The following is a 14750-nucleotide window of genomic DNA, read 5'->3' as shown; positions in this document are numbered from 1 at the left end:
TTCATCAATAGTCCTGATTCGAGCCCATTGGAGGCATTATTTAATTAATTCAGAGGTCAATTAATTAAGATATAAATTGTTTTTTTTTTTTTTGGACGTGTGCATCCGCAACCCTGTATGACAGTCTAGTCCAAGAAAGTATTGGCAGGGAAAATCGAACTCTGATATCTGGCTAAGAGTTCATCTACTTCACCAACTTGGACACCCTCTTGGAGACATATAAATTGTTTTATTTGAATGATAGTTGTTCTGCATTTTACTTTTTATATGACACGTTGCTTCCGCAAAATCCGGAGTATCAACGAATCCTTGTATGCTCCCTGTCGAGATCTTCAGTGGATTGTTCTTACGTCACAAAACAAATTCAGAGGAGCCGGGAGGGTTCCCGGCAAAGAAACTCCGACGCTCAAGTCAGTTATTACTCAAGGAATAATAATCGAGAGTAGAACGATATAGTGCTTATTTAAATAAGTTTGGGCCTTAAAAATATCTGGAGTGGACCTTAATGATTGGGCTCAGGCCCAATTGAATTTTTAGGTGTAACCTGTCACAGGCCCCCACTCCCCCCCCCCCCCCCCCAACTCTCGATTCAGGCCAAAAAGTCAAGATTAAATTTCTCCGCTGATGGTAAAAGACAATGTATTCTTTTATTGAGAACTTTTATTTGCAATCATGCTCTCTCTTGCGAATATTGATAATTCGTATTAAATAAATTTTTTAATCTTTGACATTTATAAACAACAATTTTTGAACATGTACTCGTGTACAACGAAGAATCCACAGGGAAGCGCAATATTGAGTAGAGATTTCTCATATAGAAACTGTGAAATCTTTCTCGAAACGTCCATGGTTTCTTGCTCGACATTGTTGTGTGGATGAAAAATTATATTAATTTCGGTTTCTTGCTTAGAATTTCTATGGTTTCTTGCTCAACATTGTTGCATGGATCTGGAAAATTTAATATTTCGATCGATGTATTGTGTAGATTTAGAAAATATTAAATATCAGTAAATGACTATTTTATTACATTAAGACCCTATTTGGTATACATGATAAGGGGTAATTAATATTTAAAATCTCTTTATCCTGTGTTTGGTTCGATTACTTACAAACTGCCCATAAACCAAGGGTCCGTGAAAATCTACTGTAATATCGGGAAAAGGCATCCCTACTTTGTTGTGTGATTATTTTACGGTCGTAAGAATTATCCTTCCAATTTGCAAATATGCCCTTGTCAAACTCACCAAGATGATGTGGGAAATCAATTTTAAGTTTTGGTGTTAAACAAATTTTCAACGACAAAGAATTGAATTAAGTTAACTCAATTAATGAACTTGAACCGTGACTTTATGTAACGTTCCAAAATTTATTACCGAATTAATTGGCAATTAAAATAATTATTGAGTTGGAAAAATAATTATTACTGTCAAATGAGTTATAGAGTGTATTTACAAAATACACGTGTCAATTAGTCAATGAGTTTGACTATTTCTGAATAGCTGATAATGTTGGCATTTTCAAATAAATATTGAGATAATGGAATTAAAAATAATTATTTATGCCAGATAATTTGATTGGAAAAATTAATCAGTTTGGGTGACTGGTCAAAGCTTTAGATTGACTCAATTTATTTATTGGGAATTAACTGGTCTAGTCACCAGGTCAAAGTTCGCTATTTCAGATAATTGTAAAAATGTGTTAAATTACATATTGGATTAAAATAACACAAGAACATTAAAATGGATCAGACCGGATCATTTTATGACCAAAATTTATAATATTAAGTGGTACACTCTCTCTCACGCACTAAACACCTAAAACACACACTAAACCCTAACCCCCATTCACGCCTCTTCCGTCGTCGGCCGCCAGTCTCCGCCCATCGCCGTCGATTGACCCTCCCATCTTGTAGCTCTCGTCGAGGCGGTCACAACCATACCAAGAATTGTGATTTTTGGTGTCCGATTTGCCGAGCACGAAGTCGAGAAGGAGTGACCACTATTCATCGTCTTCCTCGCGCGTATTGATCGGATTTTAGCTCGTTTTTGTTAGTTTTTGAGTTGCTTAATGGTAGTAGGATGTGTGAAGATCATTTACCAAGCTTTTTTCAGCATTTTTCGTGAGAAAAAGCGGACGGATCTGAGCTCGGAAGCTCATGCCCCCGCCCGCTGTTTTTCCCCGATTTCGGCCACCACGGTGGTCCTCTCCGGTCATGGATTAGTGCATTGGAATCATCTCGTCGAGTTCTACAAGCCTGCAAAATTTCAGAATTTTTGGAGTAGTTTTACAGATCGCCGTCGCGCCGCCACCGTCGCCGCCGTCTTGTCCGGCGAGCCACCGGCCATCGACATGCTAACCATTTTCGATCATCTCGACGTGATAGATCCGAATATCCAAGTTTTGAGTCGAGATTCGAAATCGTTAAGCGGTGAGAGCGCAATAAAGTTCGGTAATTTTTGGTCAAAGTTTGACCAAAGTTGACCAAGGTTGACTTTTGACCATTGTATGATTTTTCGCAGATCGGAAGCCCGTTGAGGATAATTAGAGGCAAAAATCAGCAGTTTAGGAATTTGAGCTTCCAGAATTGGATAATTATGAGATTTCCAAGTCCCGATATGCGCAACCGCAACCGTATTAGTTTTTCGTGCATTTTAAATGCAAAGGCATGTTATATCTTTTCTTTCTCACACCATTTAGATCAGTATATTCACTGTTTTGATGATTAAATTGTGTTGTTGCATTTGTATGTGGATATGATAGCTCAAATTTTAACTCATGCATTATTCACGTTTTTATATATTGTGGATGATTTTTCTGTCATGGCTAGGTCTTAGTTGTTGTTCAATGGTTGATGGTTGGATTAGGTCCCTTGGGTGTTGGTTTAAGATGTCTTGAACTAGTGTCGGCTAGGTGAACAGTTGGATGGTTGTAAGGGTGGTCTATCTAGCGGGCAGCTCAGGCAGGGCTCGGGCGAGTGGGTTGTCCGGGTCGGGTAAAGTGTTAATGGTCATATGTTATGGTTTGGTTCTGGATTATTTTATTTTGGGCCGGGTAATTTATTTAAGAGTCTAAGTGTCTAGTTTATTCATTGGGTCAATTTTGTTATTGGGCCTAAGATGTTTATTGGACTTAATTTATTTATTGGGTCTAAGATGTTTATTGGGTTTGAGTTGTTTATTTGAGCTAAAATGTTATTTGGGCTTGCATGAATTGATTTAGTTATTGAGTCAAGCTTATTGGGCTTAAGATAGTTATTAGGGGCTTAATTTATTAATTTGGCTAAATTCGTTAATGAGCCTAAGTTGTTTAATTTATTTGGTTGAGCTAAATTCTAAGTCAGGCTAATTACTATGGGGCCAATCTAAGTCTGATCTCGGTCATTTTAAGTGTGATTGAGCTAGTCTAAGTATTTTTGGGTCAGTATAAATGTTAATGAGCTAGTCTAAGTTTATGGGCTTTACTTAAGGGGCAACAACTCGAACTAGCCAGTGACAAACAAAATAGTCCGTAAATATATATTTAATAGATGTATATGTATATTTTGATATAAATATGATTTTTATGGAAAATGAATTAAATATATATTTACGGGCAAAATTTTAAGAAAATGATATTTCTAAGTTCATGATTCATGCATGTATTTTATGATGAGATAACGGGCATGTAAAGAAAATATTTTTGGGAAGTTGAAGTGATTTGTGACAAACACGGGACTGGAGGTCGGGATACCGGGCCCGATGACCTTTCCACTTACGATTATGAGCATATGGATCCCCAAAGGTTGGGTGAAGTGGCATAGGACGTTAGGGGTACACCCTACAGGCCGCCACCACATACGATGGATTTAGATTGATCAATCGAATTAGGTTACACTTCACTGATATGACCCACAGAAAATGATTTTTATGTTTATGACATGTCAATGCTTATGTTATGTATTATGTTACGTATTATGTTATGATATAGATTACGACGCAGTTTATGCATACGATTTTACGATCATGCATGCATTAGAATCCTTAGGTTATTTTTATATACGTTATATGCTTGCATGTGGTTTTATTTAGTAGTACTCGTTATTAAAGGTAGAGCATGCTGGGCCTTTAGGCTCACTAGATCTAAATGGTGTGCAGGTGAGATTTATGTTATTCAGGAGGTTGTGGTCCCGACTGGTGGTGAAGACCTCTGTGCATTCGTGGCAAGCTAGCACACCCGTGACCTTCGCGCTTTTATGTTTCAATGATTATGAGATTGTAATCAAACTATTTTCCGCATCTTATGTTATTGAATATTTACGCATGGATTTATAATGTGTTCGAGTATTTAAGTTTTGAGTGCACTCTTTTTTTATTATTTTTGTCTAGATTAAGTTAAATAATTAAATCTTGAAAATTAACTATAGTCTCTATGTGATCGATACTTGGACTCGTTGTCCACTTACTATAACTTGACCTAGTGCACTTGCTAGTTCCAACCGAATTTTACGGTCAGGTGGCAAATACATGATTGGTGCCCCTCGATGAGCTCCGGAGATAGCCTTTCCAAAAGAATGAAAGTCTAATGTTCATATCAAAGGCTGTCAGTATGTGATGGTACACATATTGACACAAGGTTGGTATGAACTGTACCAAATTATATGTTTGTTGTACAACGACCGTGATCACGGGACTCAAAGGCTCAAAGGCTCTAATGGTTTTCATATTTACACATTTCATCACCTCAAAATGAAGTAGTTGATTTTGTTTGCTACGCATGATTATGTTGTTAGACACATACAAAACATGTTTTAATATTTTGATTGTGTAAACTTTATTACATATGTATTTTGATTGTGTATATATACTTTATTACATATGTATGCTTGTTGAGTCTTTAGACTCACTATGTTTGAATGATGCAGATAAAGAAGATACAGTTAATGAGTATGTCGCTGGACAAAACGCGGAATGACCAAGGAAGCGAGGAGTTTGTGAAAGCTGTTACGAACCGTGTCAAGCAAAGTTTTATGTTCCTAAACAATTTTCTTATTATTAGTGTTTTGAAACGTGTTTTGTACGGTGCAAGTCTTCTTTAGTTAGCACCTGAAAAGTTCAGATCACACAATGTTTTTGTTTGCAAGTTGACACATGTTTTCTATTCAAGTTTATGAAAATTGTATTTTTCCGCATTTTTATTTAACTAGTAAAAGTCACGTGCGATGCACGTGGAAACATCTTTTGTTGTCGATAAACATTGTTAAATAAATTAATTGAGATGAGAAGATATTAACACGCAGTTAATAAATGATTTTCATGGTAATAATATATACTTTTTGAAAAAAAAACTATTACATGTCTTAGTGATATAATCAATATAATTTTCGACATTCCAACTAATAAAAATATTTGCAATATTTTCGAACAATGTAACACTTGCAGTCTTAATGTTTGTATTATTTACGGTCATGATTATTTTACATCCATATTAACAGTTTAGAATAAGACATTATCAATAATTAATGTAAGCTTATAAATATAAGTATATTACATTAACACAATATTGATATTGAAACTTATGTAATTATTACAGCTCGATCGAGTTTTTATTTTTTTTAGGGAGAATTACAATTTTGGTCCTATAATTTGCACATTTTCCATTTTTTGTCCTGTTAAAAATAATTTTGTAATTTTAGTCCTGTAAGTTGCATTCTTTTTTTATTTTTGGTCCTATTAACATTAATTCACATTTTTAGTCCTATAACTTTCATTAATTTTTCACTTTAAGTCCTATTAAAATTAAATTTACAATTTTAGTCCTGTAACTTGCATTTTTTTTATTTTTAGTCCTTTTTGCATTGAATTTTCACTTTTTTGTCTTGTAACTTCTATATATTTTTTCTTAGTCATATTATCGATGAATTTATATTTTAAATTCCATAAATTTCATACGTTTTTTATATTTTCATTTATAATATATTATGATTTTCATATTTTAAAGCTTTTAAAATTTAAATGAATTAAATTAAAAAAATTCAACTAAAATTATTCAAAACAATTTTACACTAAATATCATCTTATAAAATACATAATATAAATAAAAGTATTAATATAATGTGAATCATGTTTTTTTTTGGTTTAATTTTGATATATAATATGAAATCAAAATTTTTTAATTTAAATTTTATATCTGACCAAAATTTGATTTTCGTTTTGTATTTTGTTTCTTGAGTTTGGATTTATGGTCTTTTTTTTTAAACCAAGGCTTAAGTACTCACGTAATCTATACTTGTCACAAACAATTTTTGGTATAAATATAAATAAAAAATGAAAAAAATTACAAATTACATGGTATAAAAATAAAAATTCACCTTTAATATGACTAAAAAAAAAATTAAGTGTTAACAAGACCATTGAATTCCCCTTTAATATGATTAAAAATAAAATAAAATTATATGGTTCGATTTCATATTATATACATAAAAACTAAATCGAAAAAATGATTCATATTAAATTAATATTTTTATTTATATTTTGTATTTTATAAGATGATATTTAGTGTAAAACATTTTCGAATAATTTTTAGTTCAAATTTTTTTGATTCATTTAAATTTTAAAAGTTTTAAAATATGTAAATCATAATATATTATGAATAAATATATAAAAATATGAAATTTATTGAATTAAAAAGTATAAATTCTTCGATAATATAACTAAAAATAAAAATATATGGAAGTTTCAAAATAAAAAAATGAAAATTATATCTAAATTGGACTAAAAATGAAAAAGAATGCAAGTTACATGACTAAAATTATAAATTCGATGTTAACAAGATTTAAAATAAAAATTCATGAAAGTTATAGGACTAAAAATGCGAATTCAATGTTAATAGGACAAAAAATGAAAAAATAATGCAAGTTACAGAACTAAAATTGAAAATTTACTTTTAACAGGACCAAAAATGGAAAACATACAAATTAGAGGACCAAAAGTGTACTTGACCGCTTTAATCGGTGTGAATAAATTCAACTGGCAAGCGTACCAGGTCAAGTAATAATATAGTGGACAAAGGTCCAAGTGTCGAACCCACAGGGACTGTATAAAAATGATTACCAAAATATATTTATTTCTACCTAATCTAGACTAAATAAAAAGATGATTTCAGATTTTTAACTAACAAATAAAATTGCAAATAAAATTAAATTAAATAAAAACGCAGCAGAAAAAATTGGATTAATTCAAATTTGAGAAAAACTTCGATCAAGGACACACGTAGGTACCAGACAATTCACACAACAAGCAATCTATCTAAGATATCAGACTTAATTATAATTTACGGGAATTTTCCTAAATTGTTCGAAAGACTATTTCTAGAACAATCAAACTTATTCAAATTTGACGGATTAATATTTCATAATTCTAATCAAATCCAAATGCATAAACACTGTGAAAATTCAGTAAATACCTAAACCGCATAATGAAACCGAATTCTATTTCTAGTCAGTTTTACACTATGTTGAAAACCAAAGTGATCGAATTCGAAACCTCCTCTGTACAATTTGGAATCGATTAACAAGCAAATAAATAACTGGCCAAGAAATTTGTAAGGCAAAGATAAATCTGATAATCAATAAACTCAATTAAGTCTGAAAATCTCAAATAAATAAATCAAGTTTTTACATAAACTGTCTGGCCCAATCACGTGGCCTTGATCGAAATAAAGAAAAAACTACTCACAATTCATAATTCAAAACCAAGTTTTAATCATGAATTGACAAATAAAATAAAATAAAAGAGAAAAGAAAAAACTCCCAAGCCTGTGCCGTAGCCGCCTCTCGAAATCTCCTCTAAAATTCTGGAAAATTTGTGGAACCCTTGTAAAATCATAAAAACTCCTATTTATAGTGTTTGGAAAGCCTTAAAAATTAATTTCCTAGTTGAAATATAATTTTTGGAATTTTCTGGCCCGTCGACACGCGCGCGTGCGCCATGGAGTCCTCGCGTGCGCGCAATTATATAAAAAAGTGGCCCAAACTTCCTCTCTCGCGCGCGCGCGCTCCACTCACGAATCTCTGGAATTTTCTTCTGCGCGCGCGCGTTATTTATTTGCTGAACATGCGCGATAGTGCTGCTTCTTGCGCCAACCACAACCATAAAGCGCGATAGCGCTAATTCTTGTGCTAACAACTTGTTTCTCAGCGCGTTAGCGCTTCTCCCATGCTTATCAGCGCCTAGACAAGGGCAAACGCGCACCAACTCTCATCATCAGCGCAACCTTCAACCTGCTCCGAGCAACGATTTTGAAAAATTCATATCTTGAGTTCAAGCCGTCGGATTGACCTGAAATTTGGACTGCAGCTTCAAAACATCTTGAACTTCATTCTGACAGGTGGAGATCGGATTTGAATCTCTCAAAAATTAAATATGATTTTTAGATCAAGTATGCTCCGTTATTCGCTCTTCAAAAATCTAATTTCCTACAAAATTAATCAGGGAAGTGAAATACACACACATGAACTAAAACACATAAAAACACATAAAAATAATATGAATGCACACAAAAATATATATAAAAATATCACAAACTAATGCATACAAACTGCACTTATCAGTACTTTTCCCTTTTTTTTATTAATCTTGAGAAATTATGACATCTTTCGTACCTATTTATGATTTATTCTATATTTGTTAATAAGTGAGATATGTTAATCAAATTATATTAAATATGATTTTGTAATTTTCTATCTTATATGTTGATCACTATTGATATATGGAAAAAAAATTGGTATAGATAATGCATTTTAAACCTTAATTTAATTATTGCGTCAAATATTTCTTGTAATTTTATATTTGAGATTTTTCTCTCTTTAACGATTTTTTATATCATGTGTTTTTTATTCTCCATGAAAAAATCATTATTATCATCATCTTTAATAACAATTCTTGTGATACCATCTTCATCAATCATTTGTATTTTTTTTATCATTATTATTTAATCAGACGGTCTCTTTTTTATTCTAAAAATATTTACTTGCAAAGAATAACAATAATTTCATCATCTCATCTGCATTCTGGTATGTTATCGTCTTCCATTACTTGTATGTCAGTATCGTTAACGATAATGTATTTGTTGGACATCCCCTTTTCTTTTTGATTTCTCGTTTTTCCAAATCTACTGATCTATTTTTTCTTACAATGCTCTAATTACTGAAATTTTTGATTGAATTTTGAATGTCTTTAATTACAAATTTTAACATTCCATATTTTATCTCAACCGTTTTGTTACATATTTTTATTTATTTATTTATCAGATTGAAAATTTGGACATGTAATTTTTACAGGATCTTTAATTTAATGTGAGACTGTCATCCATAATTTTTATAGACTTATTTTTTGATTTATTAAATAACCCGTAGTAGATTGATTAACATAGATATATTTACAGACTTCAATAATATTTAAATAATATCAATCTTATAATTTTGCTAAAAACAATTGAAGATATTCATCTCCAACTCTTGTAAATATATATATTAATAACGTTTAAAAATATGATATTTTGTTATATTTATGAACTCATGATATAATTATTTAGTTCAATAAGTCCTTACGCAAATTAAAATACATAAGATTTTTTGTTGAAAAAATATGTCATTCCATCTACAAACAAATAAAAACTAAAGTATTTTGGTGTTTCAATTTTTTAGGAAACTGAATAAGTATTTAATTTAATTAAATTTTTTGTGAAAAAATTATGTTCACTTTATCTACAAAAAAATAAAAACTTAAGTATTTTGGTATTTTAATCTTTTCGGAAAATGAAACCTTATCTAATATGCACATATTGTCAATTTTGACCTTATCATAATAATTGATTTTACAAAAATATCCTCATAAAATTTATCAAGTGTGTACTAACCAATGACAAAATTAAAAATACACAATGAAAAACTTTGACCTTGGTTCACACTTTTATAGATAGTATATAGATATAGATTAAGAGCATGTAAGTTGGTGACATTACGAGAAACGTCACATTAAAACCGAAAGACAGCAGGAAGCCAGGAACATTAGTTCTTTTTTTTTTTTTTTGATAAGAAGGAACATTAGCTCTTTTAACAAATGTCTTTCAAGGATACACGATATATCGTATCGTAATTGTCCAAATCCTCGGATTTGGATTAACATTATGTGCTGGGAAACCAACAGAATTTCCTTGAAAAAGATCACACACAATAAGGAATTGAATAAGCTATATACAAAATGAAAGGATGATAATTTCATCTTTGGCCTTAAACACATTCAATACCTAATAATTACATGATCACCACATAAGACCCAATTGCCTAACTAAAAAATTGAAAAAGAATAACTGCCAACCGATGTTGACAATACTACATGAATCCTTCGTATAGTTTGTGTAACGTCTACAAAACAAGGAAGTAGAAACAGGAAACAACAAATTTACAGACACAGCGGCACATCATGGCTTGAGTTAGCATCTCCAAATGAAACAGTAGCTAAGGACTTAGACGCCCATGCTTTCGCATTCTTAGCACCTTCCTGCAAATTGCTATTCTTGCATGGTTTCTTTAGATGTTTGCATAGCTGTATAACTCCGTCAAAATAAGCCATGGGATTTACCCACAAATTCTTCAACCTATTATGTGCAATGTATTTCTTCCAGGTCAAATGACATTCTTTAAGCATTTGGGAAGCAAAATAGAGCAATCTTAAAATTACAAAAATTGTTGCCAGGGCCAAATATGTTTCCTGATGGAGCAGATTTTCAGGAGACTTCGCCCAGGGAAATGGGCAGATTTCCTGGATAAGGTGTTGTTTCCCGTGATACCCAGAGAACCGAATCCCATCCAAGGAAACTCCATTATGCGATGCCATTTTTATGCCTGAAAATGAAAATCAATGTGAATTTATTGTTGATTAAACCAACAAACTAACAAGCAGGGGAACATAGATCAATTTACGACCACAATGTGAACATAACAAAGTTGAGTTTGCTGTTCACGTTTCTTCTAGTCTCTGAAGGTATTCTGTTCCTTTTTCCTCCATATTTTCTTCTAGTTTTGAATTCCTGGGCATGGCACTTATGTGAGCACTGACTGATGTGACATTCACCTATTGAATGTACAAGACGCCACATCAGCCGGTGCTCACAAAGGTGTCTCACATAGGTGTCCAGGAGATCAAAATCATATATATATACATATATATAAAACTAGGATATCCAAAATATTTTAACTCCGTCAATTCAAACTAGAGCCTGCCTATTCATTAACAATCCAAGTCCTGCAAAGATCTTAACATGATAACAGCAGAAACAACTAAAAATTTTACTGTAACAATTGGCCAATCTACAAGTATGTCGTTGCGTTAATCATACCTGTAATGTCCGCATAGAAAAAGATGAGAGACTCCAGAGTCCGAGAACCATGATACCGTATGTGCCCAGTGGAGTTTACAAGCAACAAAGCAGGGAACCCATGGACTCCATACTTTGCTAAAATGCTGAAAATACATTTGCCTTGTTATTTTTAAGCCAATGCTTTCTATAATATAAACGTAACATAACATAAGAAGTAAAGAACAGATGAGCTAATCATCTTACCTTGGCCTTACAGCTGCTTCTTCGATTGCTAAATGAGGAATGGAAGGAAAAATGGAGGACAAAACTGAGAAGCTAGGCTTAAAATTTCCGGAGAAAGGACACCAAGATGCATAGAAAAGAAGAGCAGTATAATCTTGATTTTTGTGAGCCCTATGCAATGCCTTCTGCAGTACAGCATCATCCCCCTTCACCAAAATATTTACATTTTCACAACTCTTCACAAACAAGAAGATATACAGCATGTTCAGAGTCGAGACCACGACAAGCACACCTAATTATTCCAATGTAAGCTTTCAATTTTTCAGTTAATAATAATCAACTAGAACTCAGCTCCAGCGAAATATTTTACAACATAATGGAACTTACCGGTTATCAAATCTTCTTTTATACAAAGATTTCAGATTTCAACATAGTTTTGGTTATTCGTCAGAGTGCTCACTGTCGGACAAAAAAAATGCATGCTGTTTCGCAGAACAATTAGGGTATCTGCATTTCTTATTACAAGGTGTTTCATCCGAAATTAGCTCAGCCAAATAATTATAACACCTCGCAACCATAAACTTCATGCTAAGAAAAAATTATAAACCCAATTAACCAAGTAAATTACAAGAGTATTTGTAGCTGCTTGGTAATTAGACACATTGTTCTTGCTTTTCTCCTATATTTATATAGCATTACCAGCCAGAACTAATAAATTTTTTTACACCTAATCAAAGACAGGATAAAACTGAAAAACCAGATACAAAACATTTGTGCTACCATCGCAAATTACAATTGATTATTGTGATCATTTTATGCGTGAAAAGAAAGGGGCCATTATTTTTCAGATGCCAGACTCACAAAAAAACAGTTAGATCATGAGGCATGCTATTATGTAAAGAGTGCCATCGACGCATTCATTAAGATGAATTTTTTAGCACACAAGTCTTTGCAACTAGTCTATTATGTCATTAAGGAAGCCCACCTTGCATTTCATAACAGTTTCAACCACAAAAGATAACATACTCTAGCATGTTATGATACAGGTCTTGTAAAAACTGTCTTAGAAACTAGAAAGAACTTGAAAAGTGATAATTTTGAGTGAAAATAATAATGATCATTTCTTTGTCACCCTTCTCGAAAAGTATATCTTGTCATTAGATGGAACAGGAGTGATGCTCCCCATGTAAAAAGAAAAAAGAAAAAAAGAAAAAAGGAAGAATCTACCTATGCCCACGCATGCATAATCTTTAGCAAAAGAAATGTAGACACTACTGATAAATTCCTTAATCAAATGAAGAGATAATATAAGCTTCTCGGGATGGTTAATAGTAGAAAGCTAAGGAAGTTCGAAGTACTTGAAACCAAAAGGATGGAGTTAGCCTCATCCCCAAATGAACAAAATTAGAAGATAAAATAGCCCTAAGAGTGTTGGTGCGTAGAAGTCGTCTAATGCAGACAACTTGCAACATATTTGATAACAAACTTCCAGTAAAAACCTTTACCAACTCCAACAAACCAGCAATTGATATTTCCTGCCTTTAAAACATGTTCTTTTTACAATCGCGAAACATTTGCGAATTCGAGCATTTGGGTTATCCATCAAACCTCCAATTTGCAATATCAAATGTCATAAATCATTCATCGAGTTCAGAAACGACTGAATCAGAGGCCTTCACTGACCAGTGTGAAACCAAAAACAGCATTAAAGTTCTTATACACAAATTCAACTATCTTGACATATTATTTGAGCTTAATTGGCCATATTATTTGACGGAAAACTCAAACTACTAAAAGCATGAGCTAAAAGCTTAAAACTTTAATTTCTCAACATGCTTTTACTAGTTCAAACCATTACCACACATAGTGGAGGAAACAAAATCGAAAATTTGCTGTCCAACAAAATATATCGAGCATAGCTAATCCGAAAACAGAATCCAAATTAAATCGAGCAATCGGTACCTCAATTACATTCGTAGAGTTAGAAAATCGCGATCCCTCGTAGCAGAAGGTATAATTGTTAGAATCCAGCATGAAATCCTCAAGGGAATTCAACGGACAGGACTGAGGCAACGAAACCCTAATGCACTCGGCGCCCATTAGCCTCCCCATGAGAAGCAAAAGTTTCAAAGCAACGAAATACATTATCCAGCCCACCGCCATCGTTGGGAAATTGATGCAACGAGGATTCTTATCAGCTCAGATGGATTGATATGGCTGGCAGTGGCGTAGGGCGGTGGGCTCGGAATACCGAACCTATCGGCTAGCTTATTATTATTATTATTATTATTATTACCACCAAATAACGCTATAATAATATTTATATACATATTGCGTTATTTTGGGTTTTACCCAGAGCGCACCGAAAGGTAGCGGCTGCGGGTTTTTATGTCAAAAAAAAAATATTTATATACATGTGTATATATATATTATATGTTGTTGTCGTGTATATATCCTTTATTTTTAATAAATTCTTTAATTTAGTTATGATTATTATCTATAAATGAATGAGATATGAATGATACTTTTTTTTAGATATACAATATTTTTTTCTAACCACGAAACAAGGTAAGACACTTTATTCTTGACAACCACATAAATATAAATATACATATAATTTTTCTGTTAAAACATTAATCGAACAATTAGTTTGAAAATGAAAAACAAAACTGTTAGTGTCTTAGTTTATGTCCCACATCGATTGGCTAAATAACCTGTTTTAGATATATTTATAGTTGTACTTATATTCTGTTAATTAGTTTAGCGGTTAAATGATGGTTATATCAAATCCTTGTATATAAACATTGTAGTTACATTCTTGAGGAGTAATGAGATAATTTTCTCTCCATCCAAGTTCTTTCTATTAACCGTAATATGGTATCAGTTGTATTTCGTCACTGTGGCAGCTCCGCCCATCTCCGATTGCTCAATCTTTGAACAATTTTCGATCGTTATCCTGTTGATCATTTTACAGACAGTGGTTATCTCTCCTCTTTCACATGGCGACGGCAAATACTCTGTGTCCAGCTACTTCGAATGGCAGATCCGCCATTGATTATCCAATGAGTCCTTATTTTCTTCACCACACTAACAATCCCGGGCTATCTCTCGTATCTCAGCCACTCACAGGTGAGAATTATGTTTCCTGGAGTCGTGCGATGCTCATCGCT

General features: G+C 32.7%; 1 protein-coding gene across 4 annotated transcripts; it reads right to left on the bottom strand.

Annotated features, from left to right (window-relative positions):
• Positions 1-10230: 10230 nt before the first annotated feature.
• Positions 10231-13847, bottom strand: LOC140881649 (5'-adenylylsulfate reductase-like 4). Of its 4 annotated transcripts, none has more exons than XM_073287124.1 (4): positions 13543-13847; positions 11602-11816; positions 11377-11501; positions 10231-10882 (listed from the first exon to the last, which is right to left on the bottom strand). In XM_073287124.1, the coding sequence occupies exons 1-4, from the start codon at positions 13741-13743 to the stop codon at positions 10440-10442; spliced, it is 984 nt and encodes a 327-aa protein (XP_073143225.1). In that variant the 5' UTR covers positions 13744-13847; the 3' UTR covers positions 10231-10439. The 4 variants fall into 4 exon arrangements, with proteins under 4 accessions (XP_073143225.1, XP_073143226.1, XP_073143228.1 ...); XM_073287125.1 differs by having other exon boundaries at positions 11602-11786; XM_073287127.1 differs by having other exon boundaries at positions 11602-11872; positions 13543-13654.
• Positions 13848-14750: the final 903 nt, after the last annotated feature.

This window comes from Henckelia pumila, chromosome 2, assembly GCF_033568475.1.
Source record: "Henckelia pumila isolate YLH828 chromosome 2, ASM3356847v2, whole genome shotgun sequence".
Taxonomy (NCBI): domain Eukaryota; kingdom Viridiplantae; phylum Streptophyta; class Magnoliopsida; order Lamiales; family Gesneriaceae; genus Henckelia; species Henckelia pumila.
Note: the sequence above shows the minus strand (reverse complement) of the source record. Positions and strands in the feature narration are given on the sequence as shown.

What these genes read in the sequence shown, in the direction of transcription:
- LOC140881649 (XM_073287124.1), bottom strand. Translation starts at nt 13,743, where the DNA reads ATGGCGGTGGGCTGGATAATGTATTTCGTTGCTTTGAAACTTTTGCTT. An exon ending in GAAGCAGCTGTAAGGCCAAG is followed by an intron (nt 11,502 to 11,601) that starts GTAAGATGATTA and finishes ATGTATTTTCAG; the next exon opens with CATTTTAGCAAAGTATGGAG. An exon ending in TTTCTATGCGGACATTACAG is followed by an intron (nt 10,883 to 11,376) that starts GTATGATTAACG and finishes TTTCATTTTCAG; the next exon opens with GCATAAAAATGGCATCGCAT.